Source organism: Doryrhamphus excisus, linkage group LG7 (genome assembly GCF_037039965.1).
Source record: "Doryrhamphus excisus strain RoL-2023G ecotype Guam linkage group LG7, RoL_Dexc_Guam_v1.1, whole genome shotgun sequence".
NCBI lineage: Eukaryota > Metazoa > Chordata > Actinopteri > Syngnathiformes > Syngnathidae > Doryrhamphus > Doryrhamphus excisus.
Window position 1 is genome coordinate 17,636,798 of NC_136363.1, and position 18,146 is coordinate 17,654,943.

The 18,146-nt window shown below is 39.6% G+C and overlaps 1 protein-coding gene across 2 annotated transcripts; it reads right to left on the bottom strand.

Annotated features, from left to right (window-relative positions):
• Positions 1-106: 106 nt before the first annotated feature.
• pdcd6 (programmed cell death 6) lies at positions 107-16,795 on the bottom strand. Of its 2 annotated transcripts, none has more exons than XM_058060517.2 (6): positions 16,541-16,795; positions 10,370-10,431; positions 2,020-2,064; positions 1,675-1,845; positions 923-1,032; positions 107-860 (listed from the first exon to the last, which is right to left on the bottom strand). In XM_058060517.2, exons 1-6 carry the CDS (start codon positions 16,621-16,623, stop codon positions 762-764), a joined length of 570 nt encoding a protein of 189 aa, XP_057916500.1. In that variant the 5' UTR covers positions 16,624-16,795; the 3' UTR covers positions 107-761. The 2 variants fall into 2 exon arrangements, with proteins under 2 accessions (XP_057916500.1, XP_057916501.1); XM_058060518.2 differs by having other exon boundaries at positions 1,687-1,845; positions 16,541-16,789.
• Between the last annotated feature and the right edge of the window lie 1,351 nt (positions 16,796-18,146).

Below are 18,146 nucleotides of genomic sequence, written 5' to 3' on the forward strand. Positions count from 1 at the left end.
AGTTCCGGGGTCACGTTTACATAGTGCTAATCCACAAGCCAACAAAAGATGGCGCCATTGAGCCAATATGTATTATAGGGGGAATAATTCCACACTAAACACAATGTTTTGTTATTGTTTTAATAAAAGATTCATCTTTTGTGTTTTTTACACGTCTTGTTAAGGCATCATGCACCAAAAATTAAGCAATACTAAAATGCCCACCCTCTACTAATAGTATGTTTGCTGTTAAAAAATAAGTTTGTACAAATATGGCATGTAAGCTGGCATGTTTTTTTTTTAAAGCAGAGGGCTGCCTGCTTTCACAGTATTTGTAAACATGGCTTTAGACAAACAGAAGAGAAAGCATGCTACAACATGAGGGGCTAAAACTCCCTGAAAAGCATGCATGCATTATATATGCATTTTTCTTTAACTGTATTATTAATAAATGTTAAGACGTTAAAATGACAACAGACAATAAGACACAGTGTCAATAATAATAATCCCTAAACTGGAGTCTTCCATACAGACATACATGAGATTGGTCATCGAATAAAACACTACAAGATTTCTTCTTTTTTTTTTTTTTAAATACATCAACAAAAATAGCACGTGCAGACTCTTACATATTTTCTTTTTTTATATTAAATTTTAGTGAAGTAAAAAAAAAAAATCTTGTAGTGTCCACCATCAGACAGGCAGACGTCCAGGAAGTGCCGCCATCTTTGGCACAGTTGTGTCCAGTTGTGCTCCTCTGTGCTGCTTGTGTTGTATAATAATTATACTATATTAAAGACCATAGATAGATACTGTTCATAGGAAACCTGGATCCAGCCATCCTGGTCCGTGTCGTACCTCCGGAAAACATCAGTTAACCTCTGCGGAAGAGGAACGTGGTTACTGACTTGAAATAAGAGAATAGTCGTGTTTTTGGAGTTACCTGTAGGACAATACAGCATTGGATGAAGTCATCAAAGGCCACTTGTCCCTTTCTCTGTCGATCAAACTTGTCGATGAGCGTACCGTAGAACTGATCAGAGAGACGATAGCCTACACGTGGTAAAAAAAAAAAAAAAAAAAAGATGATTGACAGTGCTTCTCGCCTTATTGCTACGGGAGCGCCTCGCCATCAATACGTCGTTGTCACATCACACAACGAATGAATAGGTATGAATGTGAGTGTGAATGGTTGTTTGTCTATATGTGCCCTGTGATTGGCTGGCGACCAGTCCAGGGTGTACCCTGCCTCTCTCCACAAGACAGCTGGGATAGGCTCCAGCACCCCCCTTGTGAGGATAAGCGGTAGAAAATGAATGAACCTTCTGAATACACTTTTTAACATTAGAGCCCTCTGGACATGAAATAACACCCCTATAGTCATCTTTACACTGAGATTACCCAATATCGTAGACATAATAATGGAAAATAAGACATGAATTAGGGCTGCATGGCGGACGAGTGTTTAGCGCACAGGCTAAACAACTAGCAGACCCGAATTTGATTCCACCCTCGGCCATCTCTGTGTGGAGTTTGCATGTTCTCGTGGGTTTTCTCCGCGTACTCCGGTTTCCTCCCACATTCCAAAAACATGCTAGGTTAATTGGCGACTCCAAATTGTCCATAGGTATGAATGTGAGTGTGAATGGTTGTTTGGTCAAAGGAACCCTCCACCATATAAGTATTAACGCATACTTTGATGCTCACCGAATCCAGTCAGGGCCTGTTTCAACTCGTTCTTATCGATGAAGCCCGAGTTGTCGCGGTCGTAGGTCCTGAAGATGTTTTGCCAATCGGTGATGTACTTCCACACGCCGGCAAACTCGTTGAAGTTGACACCGCTCTTATTCTCCCTGTCGAACATGGCTGGAGGACAGCAAAGAAAAGTATTTGGATACAAATACCACCTTTCTCATTCATTAATATGAAAGTATTCTTTCATTTGGGGTGCTAATCTATTGCTCAATATGTCGCCAATATGTTTATCCAGCTAAGTCAAGGGTATAAAAGGTGATTGTGCCGCCGTATGCAGGTACTCACATATGATGGAGCGCACAGTCACAGGGTTGAAAGGCGTCCATGTGCCTGATAAAGAAGAGTAATACAAGGTAAATCAATGCATAAGAAACTACCTAAGTAACCTAAACCTAAATAAAGCTAAAATCATGCTGTTTGGTAACAGCAGAAAGGACACGCACCAGCAAATAGGGTGAAGGAAAATACATTTCTAGGGATCACAATAGATGAAAATATGAGCTGGAAAACTCATATTACAAATATACAACATAAGAAATATTTCAATATTGAACAAAGCAAAATTTGTTCTCAATCAGAAATCACTCCACACTCTTTATTGCTTTCAGGTTCTACCATATCTTACTTATTGTGTGGAAATATGGGCTAATAACTATAAAAGCAATCTTCACTCGCTAAATGTACTGCAAAAAAAGGTCAGTAAGGATAATTCATAATGCTGCCTACAGAGAACATACTAACTCCTTATTTCTAAAATCACAAATACTTCAACTTGCTGATATAGTTCATCTTCAAACAGCTAAAATAATGCATAAGGCTAAAAATAACCAATTAGCTACAAATGTCATCCAATACTTCTCTACAAGAAAGGAGAAATATGATCTCAGGGAAGAAGTACATTTGAAACACTTATATGCTAGGACTACGTTAAAAAGCCATAGCATTTCAGTATGTGGAATCAAACTATGGAATGGATTGAGTAAGACCCTCAAACAATGCACAACGATGAGCCAATTCAAGAAACAATACAAGCAGTTGATGTTTGCTAAATACAAGGATGAAGAGTCTTGAACCAGTCATGATGTGCTATACATATCACTATATTGACACTTACTATGGTACACATTATGTCATTGGATGGTCATATCACCTCGTACTTCGGTATGGGACAAAAAATTAAATTAAATTAAATTAAATTAAATTAAATTAAATTAAATTAAATTAAATTAAATTAAATTAAATTAAATTAAATTAAATTAAATTAAATTAAATTAATAAAATAATATATAAATATTAGGAAAGCAGGAAGTGAACAAATGTAACAGTTACTGATTGTAAAAGTACCAGATGGAGGGGTAGGATTTAATAAGCTTTGCTTCTTCCTACTCCTTTTGGACATGTGGAACTGTGAACTGATTATGTGATGCATTCAATTGTAATCTGATGCATGTTCAAATGAAATAAAACCATTACCATTACCTATGACAAGCTGTAGCTACATATAGATCACACAAAGCTCTTGAAAACAACATTTCTTGTACTTGACCCCTTTTCACTTATTGGGTCCAGTACTTCTTACTTTATTAGGGTCTGTCGGACCAACAGCAAAGAAATGTAAGAAGCAAATACTGCGAGCACTGCTAATTCTTCTCATGACTGAGTCTAGATTGAAAAAAAAAAAACATGGTGGCATGTTTGGGCAGTTGCGATGCCACAATACACTCACTGTGCTGTACACTGAGCTCTCTCACTGGGGATGTGGAGGTAGGGAGAGAGAGAGGCAGGAAAAACAGGCTGAAGTGACCGCAGTATATACACACACACACACACACACACACGTGTGTATACATATGTGTATAAAGAGATGTATGTGCTCAGTAGGCTAGGATGCATGAAAGCCATATAAGCGTAGTGCTGAGCCGTACACCTCACAAACCTGTCACCAAAGTCGGAACATTTCCGGGACGCCTTCGCCCATGTGTGCTTAGTGTTCCATCATTTCATACAGAACAACATGAAAAAAGTTGCTGTTTTCTTGGAACGGCGCAGACATTGAACTAGTCTAGAAACCCCTCCCTTTATCGTGGTTGATTCCAGACCCAACTGTGAGAAGTAGGATTCCTTATTTATAAGTGAAATATTTTTGTAGTTACAGCATAAAAAACCTGTTTATAACCTTCTGAATACATTATTTAACATCAGAGCCCTCTGGATGAAATAGCACCCCTATAGTCACCTTTACACTGAGATTACCCAATATAGTAGACATAATAATAGAAAATAAGACATAAATAAGGGCTGCAAGTGTTTAGCGCACAGGCCAGCTAGGAGACCCGAGTTTGATTCCACCCTTGGCCATGGAATTTGCATGTTGTTTGTCTATATGTGCCCTGTGATTGGCTGGCCACCAGTCCAGGGTGTACCCCGCCTGTCGCCCAAAGACAGCTAGGATAGGCTCCAGCACCCCCTGCAACCTCCGTGAAGATAAGCAGTAGAAAATGAAGGAATGAATGAACCTTCTGAATACACTTTTTTATATTAGAGCTCTCTGGACATGAAATAGCACCCCTATAGTCACCTTTACACTGAGATTACCCATTATCGTAGACATAATAATATAAAATGAGACATAAATAAGGGCTTCAAGGCGGACGAGTGTTTAGCGCACAGGCCACACAGCTCGGAGACCCGAGTTCGATTCCACCCTTGGCCATCTCTGTGTGGAGTTTGCATGTTCTCGTGGGTTTTCTCCGGGTACTCCGGTTTCCTCCCACATTCCAAAAACATGCTAGGTTAATTAGCGACTCCAAATTGTCCATAGGTATGAATGTGAGTGTGAATGGTTGTTTGTCTATATGTGCCCTGTGATTGGCTGGAGACCAGTCCAGGGTGTACTGGTTGCCCGAAGACAGCTGGGATAGGCTCCAGCACCACCGCGACCCTTGTGAGGATAAGCGGTAGAAAATGAATGAATGAGCGTCCGTTGTTGAATGTTTTAGCCATAAATGAGTTGCATCATCGTTAAAGCCAGTTAAATAGTAGCAGCCTATAGTAGTACCTGTAAGTGGTGTTGTCGTAAATAGTACATCTGTACTACTATACAAGCTGTACACACTGATGACTGTAAAGTATATCAATTTTTCCAATATTGTCCCATGAGAAGATGCTTGGTGCTGTATCTGGTGCATGCTATCCATTAGCAACAAAGATGACCTTTTGTTTTCCGCCATCCCAAGTATAGACATCACACAAGCAAGCGGTCCTGCTCCACCGCTCGCCTGCCTTCCCCAGATTAATGCTACCGTCTTGAGTTATTTATTTGAGCAGCCGAGCGGTAATAGCCACGGAAATTGCTGACATGATGGAGGGAGCGGTGCAGAGTTGGCTGGCTGGAAGGCGGGAATCAAGGAGCTTGTTTTGGTCTTTTTGGACCATTTGCTTGTAAATGTGCAGCACTGGGGTCAGGGCTTTTTATACAATACTATACAAAAGCAAATATAGTCTTATGGAAACTGGCTTTGCAGATTTTAAATATGTCCTACCACAAATTTGATGCATCTTAGCCATAGTAGTTGATCATTCGTTTGTCAGTACCTTTCACACAGAACAAACATGGGGTCCACTTTCACACAAACACGGCCCATCCTCTGTGATTATACCTTCTTAAACAGAATATACATGAGGGGGAGTCTTATTTATGTCTTATTTTATATTATTATGTCTACTATAATGGGTAATCTCAGTGTAAAGGTGACTATAGGGGTGTTATTTCATGTCCAGAGGGCTCTAATGTTAAAATGTGTATTCAGAAGGTTAATACATTCATTCATTTTCTACCGCTTGTCCTCACGAGGGTCGCGGGGGTGCTGGAGCCTATCCCAGCTGTCTTCAGGCAAGAGGCGGGGTACACCCTGGTCTGGTCGCCAGCCAATCACAAGGCACTTATAGACAAACAACCATTCACACTCACATTCACACCTATGGACAATTTGGAGTCGCCAATTAACCTAGCATGTTTTTGGAATGTGGGAGGAAACCGGAGTACACGGAGAAAACCCACGCATGCACGGGGAGAACATGCAAACTCCACACAGAGATGGCCGAGAGTGGGATTGAACTCGAGTCTCCTAGCTGTGGGGCCTGCACGCTAACCACTCATCAGCCATGCAGCCACAAAGGTCTTATGCAGCAATCAGTCATAGGTATGAATGTGAGTGTGAATGGTTGTTTGTCTATGTGTGCCCTGTGATTGGCTGGCAACCAGTCCAGGGTGTACCCCACCTCTCGCTCACCCGAAGACAGCTGGGATAGGCTCCAGCATACCCCCCGTGAAAAAACACTAGAAAATGAATGAATGAACTAATAAAATGCGTCTAAGCATTATGTCATATATTAATCAATACAGTCAATAGCAATAATGACTGTGTGGTTATATGTGGTATATCCAAATTTCATATCATTCAGTACTGATTACTTTCATAAAATATGAGTGGTGTGCTCACTATTGAAACAATATAAAAGAGTGTCATCCACTTATAATAGGAAATGGCACAATGCCTCAGGCATAAGGCAGCAACTGGGTCAGGACAATTGAAAATATCCCATAATAAGACGATGGGAAAATTAACGCTCAATTCAAAAGAGGAACGCGGACAGACATGAGACGAGTAATGCCGCAATGACCACAGAGTGATCATCCGGCCATGTTTGCTAAGGGGTTGAGCGTTTTGATGCTGAGAAGAAAGGACAAGACGGACAACTGAGCAGGACGCCACAGACAGACGACAGGATGTTGTGCATTTGTGCGTTACAGCCTTGCCGACTCGACTTCATATCACGGTGAATCTAATCAAGCGGTAGAAACAGGTCGGCTGGGAAACCTGCTGCTCACAAGCCAAGACGGACCAAAGCATATTTTCTCATAAGGGCTATTATGGAAGACATGCTAACATACGTTTACACACATATACACAACAACTGGTCAGTGGCTTATGGGTAATTAGTTAGGCACCCCTACAAAGACATTTTGGTTGATGGCGGCCAGGTTTTTCAACTAACCTTGCTCAAAATTTACACACCTCCTTGTCAGTACCCTAATGGTGTGTGTGCCAAATTTCGTGGTGACTCGACAAAACACGCTAAGGTATGACTCAGCTGCATGGGTCCAATTGACTTACTGTGTTTAGTAACAGCTTCATTGCAGTGTGGAATACTTCATAGTTAGGGCTCAGAAAACCTGTTTAAAACCTTCTAAATATGGTTTTAACATAATTAGAGCCCTCTAGACAGGAAACAACACCCCTATAGTCACCTTTACACTTTAATTAACTAATATAATGGACATAATAACAGAAAATAGCATATATTAGACATACGTGATAATGGTGGGCAAAACCGTTCATTTCTTTGAACATTCCGGTTCATTCAGTAAAAAGATCCGTTCATTTCAGTCAATTGGTCGTTAGCCTGTGATCTCCCCCTGTCATAAGTGTCGAGTCAGTCTGTTCACTCATGTTCATGTTAGTTCCGACTCAACAGCGCAACAACACATGATGACGAGTGGTGTGTCGGTCATGAACGAACGGGTCAAAAGAACTAGTTCGGCAAAACACGCTAAGGTGTGAGTCAGCTGCATGAGTCCGATTGACTTACCATTTTTAATAACAGCCTCATTGCAGTGTGTGTTTAAAACCTACTAAATATAGGTTTAACATAATTAGAGCCCTCTAGACAGGAAACAACACCCCTATAGTCACCTTTACACTTTAATTAACTAATATAATGGACATAATAACAGAAAATAGCATATATTAGACATACGTGATAATGGTGGGCAAAACCGTTCATTTCAGTGAACCGGATCATTCAGTAGAAAGATCCGTTCATTTCGGTTAATTGTTCATGAGCATGTGATCTCCCCCTGTGCATCGACACGGTCACCCGTGTCGAGTCAGTCCGTTCACTCACGTTCATGTTCGTTCCGACTCAACAGCGCAACAAGACGTGATGACTAGTGGTGTGTCGGTCATGAACGAACGGGTCAAAAGAACTAGTTCGGCAAAAAACGCTAAGGTATGAGTCAGCTGCATGGGTCTGATTGACTTACCGTGTTTAATAAGAGCCTCATTGCAGTGTGTAGTGTCAGTGTGTAGTTATAAATGGAATACTTTCATAGTTAGAGCACAGAAAAACGGTTTAAAACCTTCTAAATGTGTTTTTAACATAATTAGAGCCCTCCAGACAGGAAACAACACCCCTATAGTCACCTTTACACTTTAATTAACTAATATATTGGACATAATAACATACATGATGATGGTGGGCAAAACCGTTCTTTTCAGTGAACATTCCGGTTCATTCAGTAAAAAGATCCGTTCATTTCGGTCAATTGGTCATTAGCCTGTGATCTCCCCCTGTGCATAGACCCGGTCAGCCGTGTCGAGTCAGTCTGTTCACTCATGTTCATGTTAGTTCCGACTCAAAAGTGCAACAAGACTTGTGGTGTGTCGGTCATGAACGAATGGGTCAAAAGAACTAGTTCGGCAAAACACGCTAAGGTATGAGTCAGCTGCATGAGTCCGATTGACTTACTGTTTTTAATAATAAATGAAATACTTTCATAGTTACAGCACAGAAAACCTGTTTAAAACCTTCTAAATATGGTTTTAACATAATTAGAGCCCTCTAGACAGAAAACAACACCCCTATAGTCACCTCTACACTTAGTCACTTAACTAATATAATAGACATAATAACAGAAAATAGCATATATTAGACATACATGATAATGGTGGGCAAAACCGTTCATTTCAGTGAACCGGATCATTCAGTAAAAAGATCCGTTCATTTCGCTTAATTGGCCGTGAGCCTGTGATCTCCCCCTGTGCATAGACCGGGTCACCTGTGTCGAGTCTGTCCGTTCATTCATGTTAGTTTCGACTCAACAGCGCAAAAACATGTGATGACTAGTTGTGTGTCGGTCATGAACGAACGGGTCAAAAGAACTAGTTCTTTTTTGTGAACAGAATGAACAAGGTCACCTACATTGGCGGTTGATTTCTTGGTCTCGGTCTTTCAGTCAGCTAACCCCACCCACACACAGAGCGAGGCGAGACGATAGGTAAAAGGAATGATGTTCACAAAAAAGAACTAGTTCTTTTGACCCGTTCGTTCATGACTGACACACCACTAATACATAAGACATAACAGGCTTCATATAACATTGCTGACACCTACTGACCAGTATAGAATACTACATATCAAGTCATCTGAATGACTTATACTTGTAGTTACATTCATTTAGCTAATTTTATGTGTAAAAATTCTTCATTTAAGCCAGTGCTTATCAAATATGTCAACATGTAGAAATGAAATTCAAACCACAAAGTGGCGTGGGACGACTGTATATAAAAGGCTGTATAATGACCTGTGGAATCAATGCATAAGTAAAATTCCCATATGTCTATTGCACACACACACACACACACACACACACACACACACACACACACTAAATCAGTATGCAGAGCCGGACCCAAAGCAGAGCCCGATAACAGCTTCCTCTTTCAAAGCCGCTGCAGCTCACTTCTACACTTTACTTCACCTCTGAAGTGGAAAGACGTCAGAAGAGAGAGGCTCTATGTTTTCTCACAAGAGGCAGGCATCTTGTTTGAATGATCTAGTCGACTTCAAGCAACAATAGCCACGTTTACATGAGGAGTTTTTCTCTTTCCGAATGACCTTTCCGAAAGCAATGGTATACATGGAAAGGTATATTCCAATGGCGTGTCTACATGAGCCGCTATAATCAACCAGAATAGTCAATGGGGCATTCGCAGTAAAACGTAAACACCAACATCACGTGATACCGACTTCCTCCAGTTTTTCTTTCACTTGTTGGAATAACTCCGTATTGACAGTTTTTCCTTCGTCCAGTCTTGAAATTTAGTTTGAATCAAAAACAAATTTTCTTGCTCGCCTCCATTTTTTACATGGAAGAACGTCTGGAGCTGCGTGTTACGTCATATCTCAGCATTCGCTGAAAGAACGCACCCGGGAACAGGAAAAGATGAAGTTCAAAATTCCTAATATTTTATAATTAAGCTCGGCACATGTTTTATATAGATAAGTATTTTCTTTTTTAATAAAACTGGACTTGTGAATGGCGTATAGAAGGGTTTAGATTCTGTTCCACAGATGGCGCTAATGCACACGAAAGCTGCAAAGTTGCCAACCGCCAATAAACAACAGAAGAAGAAAAACACCACGAAGAAGAACGCAGTATACGCAGTAACAAGATACCTTAATCGGATTGGGGAAAGGAATATTCCACCCCTGGGAATCCGATTATATATTCATTCGGATTGGCACTTTTCTTTCGGAATGAGGTGTATACAAAGGTTACATTCTTTCCGTTTCAGCAAATAACTTGAATGGAATTGGAATATTTGGGTCCATGTAAACGTGGCTAATGTAATATTTGCGCAAGTGTACCTAATGTTGTGACCAGTGTGTGCACAGATCATCTTTTGTGCATTCATAAATCGTAAGCAGAGACATATTGATTCAGTGTGACATTAAAAAAGACGCATTATTGCTACAAATATGTGGAAAAATAAGGGAAAACCACGCATACCATTGGATAAGGCTTGCTGGAGCTCCGAGTCTGATATGACACCACTGCGGTCCTTGTCGACCCTGCACAGACGAGAGAGGAGAGCACAGATTAGATGTCGCCTGCATGAACAACTTCACACTCCACAAGACAAATGGCAGAGGGCAACAGCTTGAAATGTTATCCTCCTGGGCACGTGTGTGTCACTGTTTTCAGCAGTCCGCAGCAGAGGATGAATGGAGCTCTATTAAAAGTAGAACATCCTCTCCAGAACATAAGCTAGGAGTGCTAGTTTATCCGGTCGGAATCCACACCCCACTTTAAATGACTTCTGTTGTGGTTTGATGGTATATAGAAAATGAATTTGTACTTCTGGGAACTTTTTCTTCCCTAATAGTGTATTACGACAACACGGAACAGCACTGCTTGGAAGAAAATGGACTGCCTCCAAATTGAAAGGATATTTGTCATTGTTTTCCTGCATTTAATAAATCGTTAGTTAACGGTTAGCGGTTAGTTACTCTGCGGGCCATGGTTGTTTTTGGGTTTTTTTGGCCTGTTTTTAAATGCATCAAAGCTGAAAAATGATAGTTACTATGGTTACTATGGTACCCATTATGTCATTGTATGGTCATATCACCTCGTACTTTGGTATAGGACATTTTTTTTATATTAAAAAAATACATAAAAAATAAAAAATAAAAAATAAAAAATAAAAAATAAAAAATAAAAAATAAAAAATAAAAAATAAAAAATAAAAAATAAAAAATAAAAAATAAAAAATAAAAAATAAAAAATAAAAAATAAAAAATAAACTGTATTATAAAAAGCAGGAAGTGAACAAATGTAACAGTTATTTATTGTTAAAGGGGAGGGGTAGGATTTAATAAGCTTTGCTTCTTCCTACTCCTTTTGTATGGTCATATCACCTCATACTTCGGTACAGGACATAAAATAAAATTTTAAAAAACAATTTAAAAAAAAAACCTTCAACTATATTAGGAAAGCAGGAAGTGGACAAATGTAACAGTTACTTATTGTTAAAGTACCAGATGGAGGGGTAGGATTTAATAAGCTTTGCTTCTTCCTACTCCTTTTGTATGGTCATATCACCTTGTACTTCGGTACAGGGCAAAAAATAAAATGTTGAAAAATAATGAAAAAAAACTTTAAACTATATTAGGAAAGCAGGAAGTGAACAAATGTAACAGTTACTGATTGTAAAAGTACCAGATGGAGGGGTAGGATTTAATAAGCTTTGCTTCTTCCTACTCTTTTTGTATGGTCATATCACCTCGTATTTCGGTACAAGACACACAAAAAAAAAAATAAAAAAAACTTTAAACTATATTAGGAAAGCAGGAAGTGAACAAATGTAACAGTTACTGATTGTAAAAGTACAAGGTGGAGGGGTAGGATTTAATAAGCTTTGCTTCTTCCTAGTCCTTTTGGACATGTGGAACTGTGAACTGATTATGTGATGCATTCAATTGTAATCTGATGCATGTTCAAATGAAATTAAACCATTACCATTACTATGAATTGATCTGAGCAAAGGTTTAAAGCTGTGTCATCGTCTCATAACTATTAAAACATTAACAGGTCAGAAACACAGCAGTTATAAAAGGCCGCTTGTACCTAATGTGACTCAGTTGTTCCTTAGCAACATGTCAACAAACTGAATTCTTGAGGTGGGAGGAGAACAAGGAGGAGGAGGAGCCGGGGGAAAACCTCAAGAGGCAACCCAGCGCCGACTTTCCACTGGTAGGTGTGTCACTTGTGTCACGTCCGGTTCTAAGTCCATGTCTGCAGAATTCATGACTTTTCTCAATGTTCTGTGCTCTACTTCTGTTCTGTGAGTCCCAGTTTTACACCCCCCTCCACCCAAGGAAAGCAAACATAGTCCTTGGCTGGAAAAACAACTTCCAGAGCATTTCCATAAGGGAGAGCTTTGTCTAGGTGAGTCCGTTGCTGCTCACAGTCGGCTACCCAACCCTGACCAAACAACGACCAAGTGTGCACTGACATTTACTTTTTTTTTTTTTACCCTTCTTCTCTGTGAGCCCAAAAATAGGACATCATTAAAACTATCTTGGCCTGAAGCATTAGCAGTCAACCATCTGGTAGTTCTTTCTTCACGGTGAAGAACAACTTGGAATTGACATGATGACAATGCGGCAGCACAGCAAAAGCCCGAGTGGTTAGCGCATCTCTGTGTTGAGTTTGCATGCATGTTTTTTTTCTCCGGGTACTCCAGTTTCCTCCCACATTCCAAGAACATGCTAGGTTAATTGGCGACTCCAAATTGTCCATAGGTATGAATGTGAGTGTGAATGGTTGTTTGTCTATATGTGCCCTGTGATTGGCTGGCCACCAGTCCAGGGTGTACCCCGCCTGTCGCCCAAAGACAGCTGGGATAGGCTCCAGCACCCCCTGCAACCTCCGTGAGGATAAGCAGTAGAAAATGAAGGAATGAATGAACCTTCGGAATACACTTTTTAACATTAGAGCCCTCTGGACATGAAATAGCACCCCTATAGTCACTTTTACACTGAGATTACCCAATATAGTAGACATAATAATAGAAAATAAGACATAAATAAGGGCTGCATGGCGGACGAGTGTTTCGCGCACAAGCCAAACAGTTCGATTCCACCCTCGGCCATCTCGGTGTGGAGTTTGCATGTTCTCCGGGTACTCCGGTTTCCTCCCACATTCCAAAAACATGCTAGGTTAATTAGCGACTCCAAATTGTCCATAGGCATGAATGTGAGTGTGAATGGTTGTTTGTCTATATGTGCCCTGTGATTGGCTGGCCACCAGTCCAGGGTGTACCCCGCCTGTTGCCCGAGGACAGCTGGGATAGGCTCCAGCACCCCCGCGACCCTTGTGAGGATAAGCGGTAGAAAATGAATGAATTAATGAAAAATCAAGATGAAAACTGGCCTGCAGAGTATTCTTACCATATAGAAGATCTTTGACCATCCTTTTTGGCACGAGTACTACTGTCACATCACAAAAGCATCATAAAGAGGATATTTGATTAGCGTATTTTGCACAAAGTTCCAGTCCAGGGTGTACCCCGCCTGTCGCCCGAAGACAGCTGGGATAGGCTCCAGCACCCCAACGACCCTTGTGAGGATATGCAGTAGAAAATGAAGTGATGACAGATGTGCCACACATGTATTCTTATTGTTCTTGTATCTATTGTATCTATTGTCTCTTCCATCACTCAACCAGACCTGACGTAGTGAGAGTTGCATGACGACTCATTTAGTGCCATGCAATCATGGAAACAATGTGACATATGGAAAGTAGTAGGAAAAGCCTTGACAGAGTGATGCATCCTCCTAAGGCTATAAGAAAAATCCATAGGTGAGTGACAAGAACTGGCTTTGCAAGCATCTAACACACGCATGGTGACTCATGGTGTGCGAGTGTGCGTGACACAGAAGGCCCTCCCGCCTCAACTTATGCTCTACTGACTCTGATCACATGACCGAGGGGATTCCAGCACTGATGAGGCAGCCTGCTTCATGTGAGCGGTGACTGTGAGTCATGTTGTGTGCCACATGTCCGATACTGGGTTTCCATGATGACTTCATATGTCTACACCGGGGCCTGTCGGCTCATTTTCAGAAAATTACATTCACATATTTACCTCACCTAATAGCAAATAAAGTCATAAGGAATATGTTTACACTAGTCAAAGATCCTCTACGTAACAACAGTGCTGTTTTTTTAAGAACCTAATGCAAATAAGTGAGTCAAAGATCCTTTATATGACTGACCGGAGCACTCTCCTGCAAAAATGCCAGTCAAAGATCTTCTATATGAGAGTAGCATGCCTTGCTGATTTTTTTTTAAGCCAGCCATGCAAAAATTTGAGTCAAAGATCCTCTATATATCAGGAGTTTTCTGCTGTTTTACGAATCGACTACCAAAACTGTGTTCAAAGATCGTCCAAATGAGAGGAGCACTGTGCTGCTTTTCAGGACCTACTGTCAAAGATCCTCTATATGTGACTACGAGAATGATCTGCTGTTTTTCAGGACCTGCCGCAAAAATTTCAGTCAAAGATCCTCTAAATGAGAGTAGTGTTTCTTTGCTGCTTTTTGTTATAGACCTGCTGTAAAAATGCCAGTCAAAGATCCTCTATATGAGAGTAGCATGATTTGCTGATTTTTTTTTAAGCCAGCCATGCAAAAATTTGAGTCAAAGATCCTCTATAGATCAGGAGTTTTCTGCTGTTTTAGAAATCGACTACCAAAACTGTGTTCAAAGATTGTCTAAATGAGAGGAGGAGCACTGTGCTGCTTTTCAGGACCTACTGTCAAAGATCCTCTATATGTGACTACAAGAATGTGATCTGCTGTTTTTCAGGACCTGACGCAAACATTTCTGACAAAGATCCTCTAAACAAGAGTAGTGTTTCTTTGCTGCTTTTTTAATTGACCTGCTGTAAAAATGCCAGTCAAAGATCTTCTATATGGGAGTAGCGTGCTTTGGTGATTTTTTTTAAAGCCAGCCATGCAAAAATTTGAGTCAAAGATCCTCTATAGATCAGGAGTTTCCTGCTGTTTTAGGAATCGACTCCCAAAACTGTGTTCAAAGATCATCTAAATGAGAGGAGCACTGTGCTGCTTTTCAGGACCTACTGTCAAAGATCCTCTATATGTGACTACGAAAAATTTCAGTCAAAGATCCTCTAAATGAGAGCAGTGTTTCTTTGCTGCTTTTTTTTATAGGCCTGCTGTAAAAATGCCGGTCAAAGATCCTCTATATGACAAGTGTTTTTGCCGTATTTAGAAATCTACCGCAAAAAAACAGATTTACAGTTTTCAGGAATCTACGACAAAGATACGAGTCAAAGATCCTTTATATGACAGAAGAGCTCTGCCGTTTTTAAGGACTTACTAAAACACACGTAAAACATGCACTTTTTCCTACAGCAAAAATGCTAGTCAAAGATCCTTTACTGCTGTTTTTAGGGACCTACTACAGAAACACCACTACTCAAAGATCATCTAAATGAGAGGAGCACTGTGCTGCTTTTCAGGACCTACTGTCAAAGATCCTCTTCATGACAGGAGAATACAACTACGAGAATGTGATCTGCTGTTTTTCAGGACATGCTGCAAAAATTTCGGTCAAAGATCCTCTATATGACAAGTGTTTTTTCCGTTTTTAGAAATCTACCGCAAAAAAAACCCAAAGATTTACAGTTTTCAGGAATTACTACAATACTACAAAGATACTAGTCAAAGATCCTTTATATGACACAAGAGCTCTGCCGTTTTTAAGGACATACTGAAACACAAGGAAAATATGCCCTTTTTCATGACCTACTGCAAAAATGCTAGTCAAAGCCTTTTCTGCTGTTTTTAGGGACCTACTACAGAAACACCACTACTCAAAGATCATCTAAATGACAAGAGGGATGCTGTATTTAACATCTGACTGCAAAAACTCTAGTCAGAGATCCTCTACATCTCAGCACTACTACTACTAAGTTGCTCCAAAGTTTTGAACTGAACTCCGGTCATGGATTATGCCTCAGGCCGCTAGTTCTTTATCCATGTTTACAAAAAAAATCCTTTCTAAAGGGGGTCTTTGCACCACACATGAATAATTTGTGTGCTTTGCAATGCCTTCTGCAGCGCTCCTATGAAACAAAGCAGTGGGAGAAAAGCTGCAGTATTACATAATACTTTATAGTATGGCAACCTACAGCCTACAGCTTGAGAACTCTTCAATGTCTGGGTACTTGCAGAAAATGTGACTGACACGGTATTTAATGCGGATAAACTGCATATTTATAGACTGCTATATTTATAAATATACTCAATTTTCATTGGCAAAGCCTTTCAAGGACTCCCGTGGCAGTTTTTTGGGAAAGTCTCACCCCGTTGACGAACAGCCAGGCTTATTTAGTGTCAGTTATAAACGAACGCAGCTCCCCTGAAGGCACCATACTAGAATGTGACCCTATGACTGACGTGTTAGACACTATGCAGTACTGTACTGTACTGTACTGGACCCTCCTACACTCCAGGTCATGACTGTTTGAAATCCCGTCTGAGCTAATATAACGCTTAAATAAAACTTTATTTAAACTGAAATACATACACTCTACGAGCTTTAAATGAGTGCTAGCCGCCCGCAATGACAACCGCCTCTCACGGTACTCACCGCTGGAAGATATTCCAAAGAAAACCCTGGTCCGGAGGGGTGTTGATATGCGGTGGAGCTCTGTACGGACTGTGATATGCCATTTTAAGTGGAATAAAGGAAGAAAAATGTTCCAGCTAACGGTTCTTCCAGGCGGTCACGCTTCAAATCACTCGTTTTCTCTCTCTCTCACGTTGACGGTCTGCTTCCGTCCTTCCTAGCGCGCAGGGGCGTGGCCAGTCATTCAGTACTTCCTATAGGAGCGGCGTGACGTCATATTTGCCGCCCAGTCAGTTGAGCTGCGTAAAAATAGAAAGTGTAGCAGATTCAGGTTAGTCGGTCTTTATGACGTCTTTCTGTTGACAAAACAAAGGGAATAATGCATGAAAGACTTGCAAACCCTTTTATCTGTTAGCGATCTAGCAGTTATTTTTATTAAAGCCAGTTAGCAAACGGATTTTTAAAGAGCCAAAGGACATTTTGTGCCATTGAGGTTTTTTTCATTTTCACCCTACTTTTTGGCTATGTGGAATGAATGTAGATTTGTATTTGCTGAACGAATTTAGAGTAATAGATATAACAAAAAACATCCAACATTTATCTTAACACAAAACAAATGTAATTCTTAACGGTAAGATGTCAATTTGTCCACTAGATGGCACAATTTTTTCCCATTTGAAGCATGCAGCACATTTTCTACTGAAATAATACACGTGTCTCTATTATGTTTGGAATAGTCCATGCATAATAAAATATTTTAAAGAAAATGTAATAATTTAATTTTAAATAAATAATAATGTATTAATTTTAATTTAAAATAATTTTAAAATAATTTTTAAATGATTTAAAAATTATTAATAATTTATTTATTAATAAATAATGTAAAGAAAAACTTCTGTGATGTTGTTTTCCTTTAGCTTTGATACAAGAGTAAAGTGAGGCGTGTTTAGCTTCTTTGGAATAAACACCAAATAAAAACTATCCCACATTTATCTTTTAACACAAAACAAATGTAATTCTTAACGGTAAGATGTCAATTTGTCCACCAGATGGCACTATTTTCCCCCATTTGAAGCATGAAGCACATTTTCTATTGAAATAATATATGTGTCTTGATTATGTTTGGAATAGTCCATTCATAATAATTTAAAGAAAATGTTATAATTTAATTGTAATAAATAACAATTTATTAATTTTAATTTAAAATAATTTAAAAATAAATGTAAAATAATTTAAAAATAAATTTAAAATAATTTAAAATTAATGTATTACTGATTTATTAGTTTATAATTTAATAATAATGGATTAATAATTTATATTTAATAATTTAGTAATAATTTATTTAAAAATAATTCAAAGAAAAACTGTACATGATGTTGTACACTTTAGTTTTGAGAGTGAAGTGAGATGTGTTTAGCTTCTTTGGAATAAACATCATATATAAACTGCATTATACATAACTAGTGAATGATCAGTGATGGATGCTGAGCATAGACAGCTCAAAAAATCCACTAAAGCCCCCAAATGTAGCCTCCTGGTTAAGCGTAATCTCTATTCATGTGGTCCTAAATTGCATCACGACACCGTAGATTGCATCCATCTGATTCCCAATCAGGATGTTGTCAGC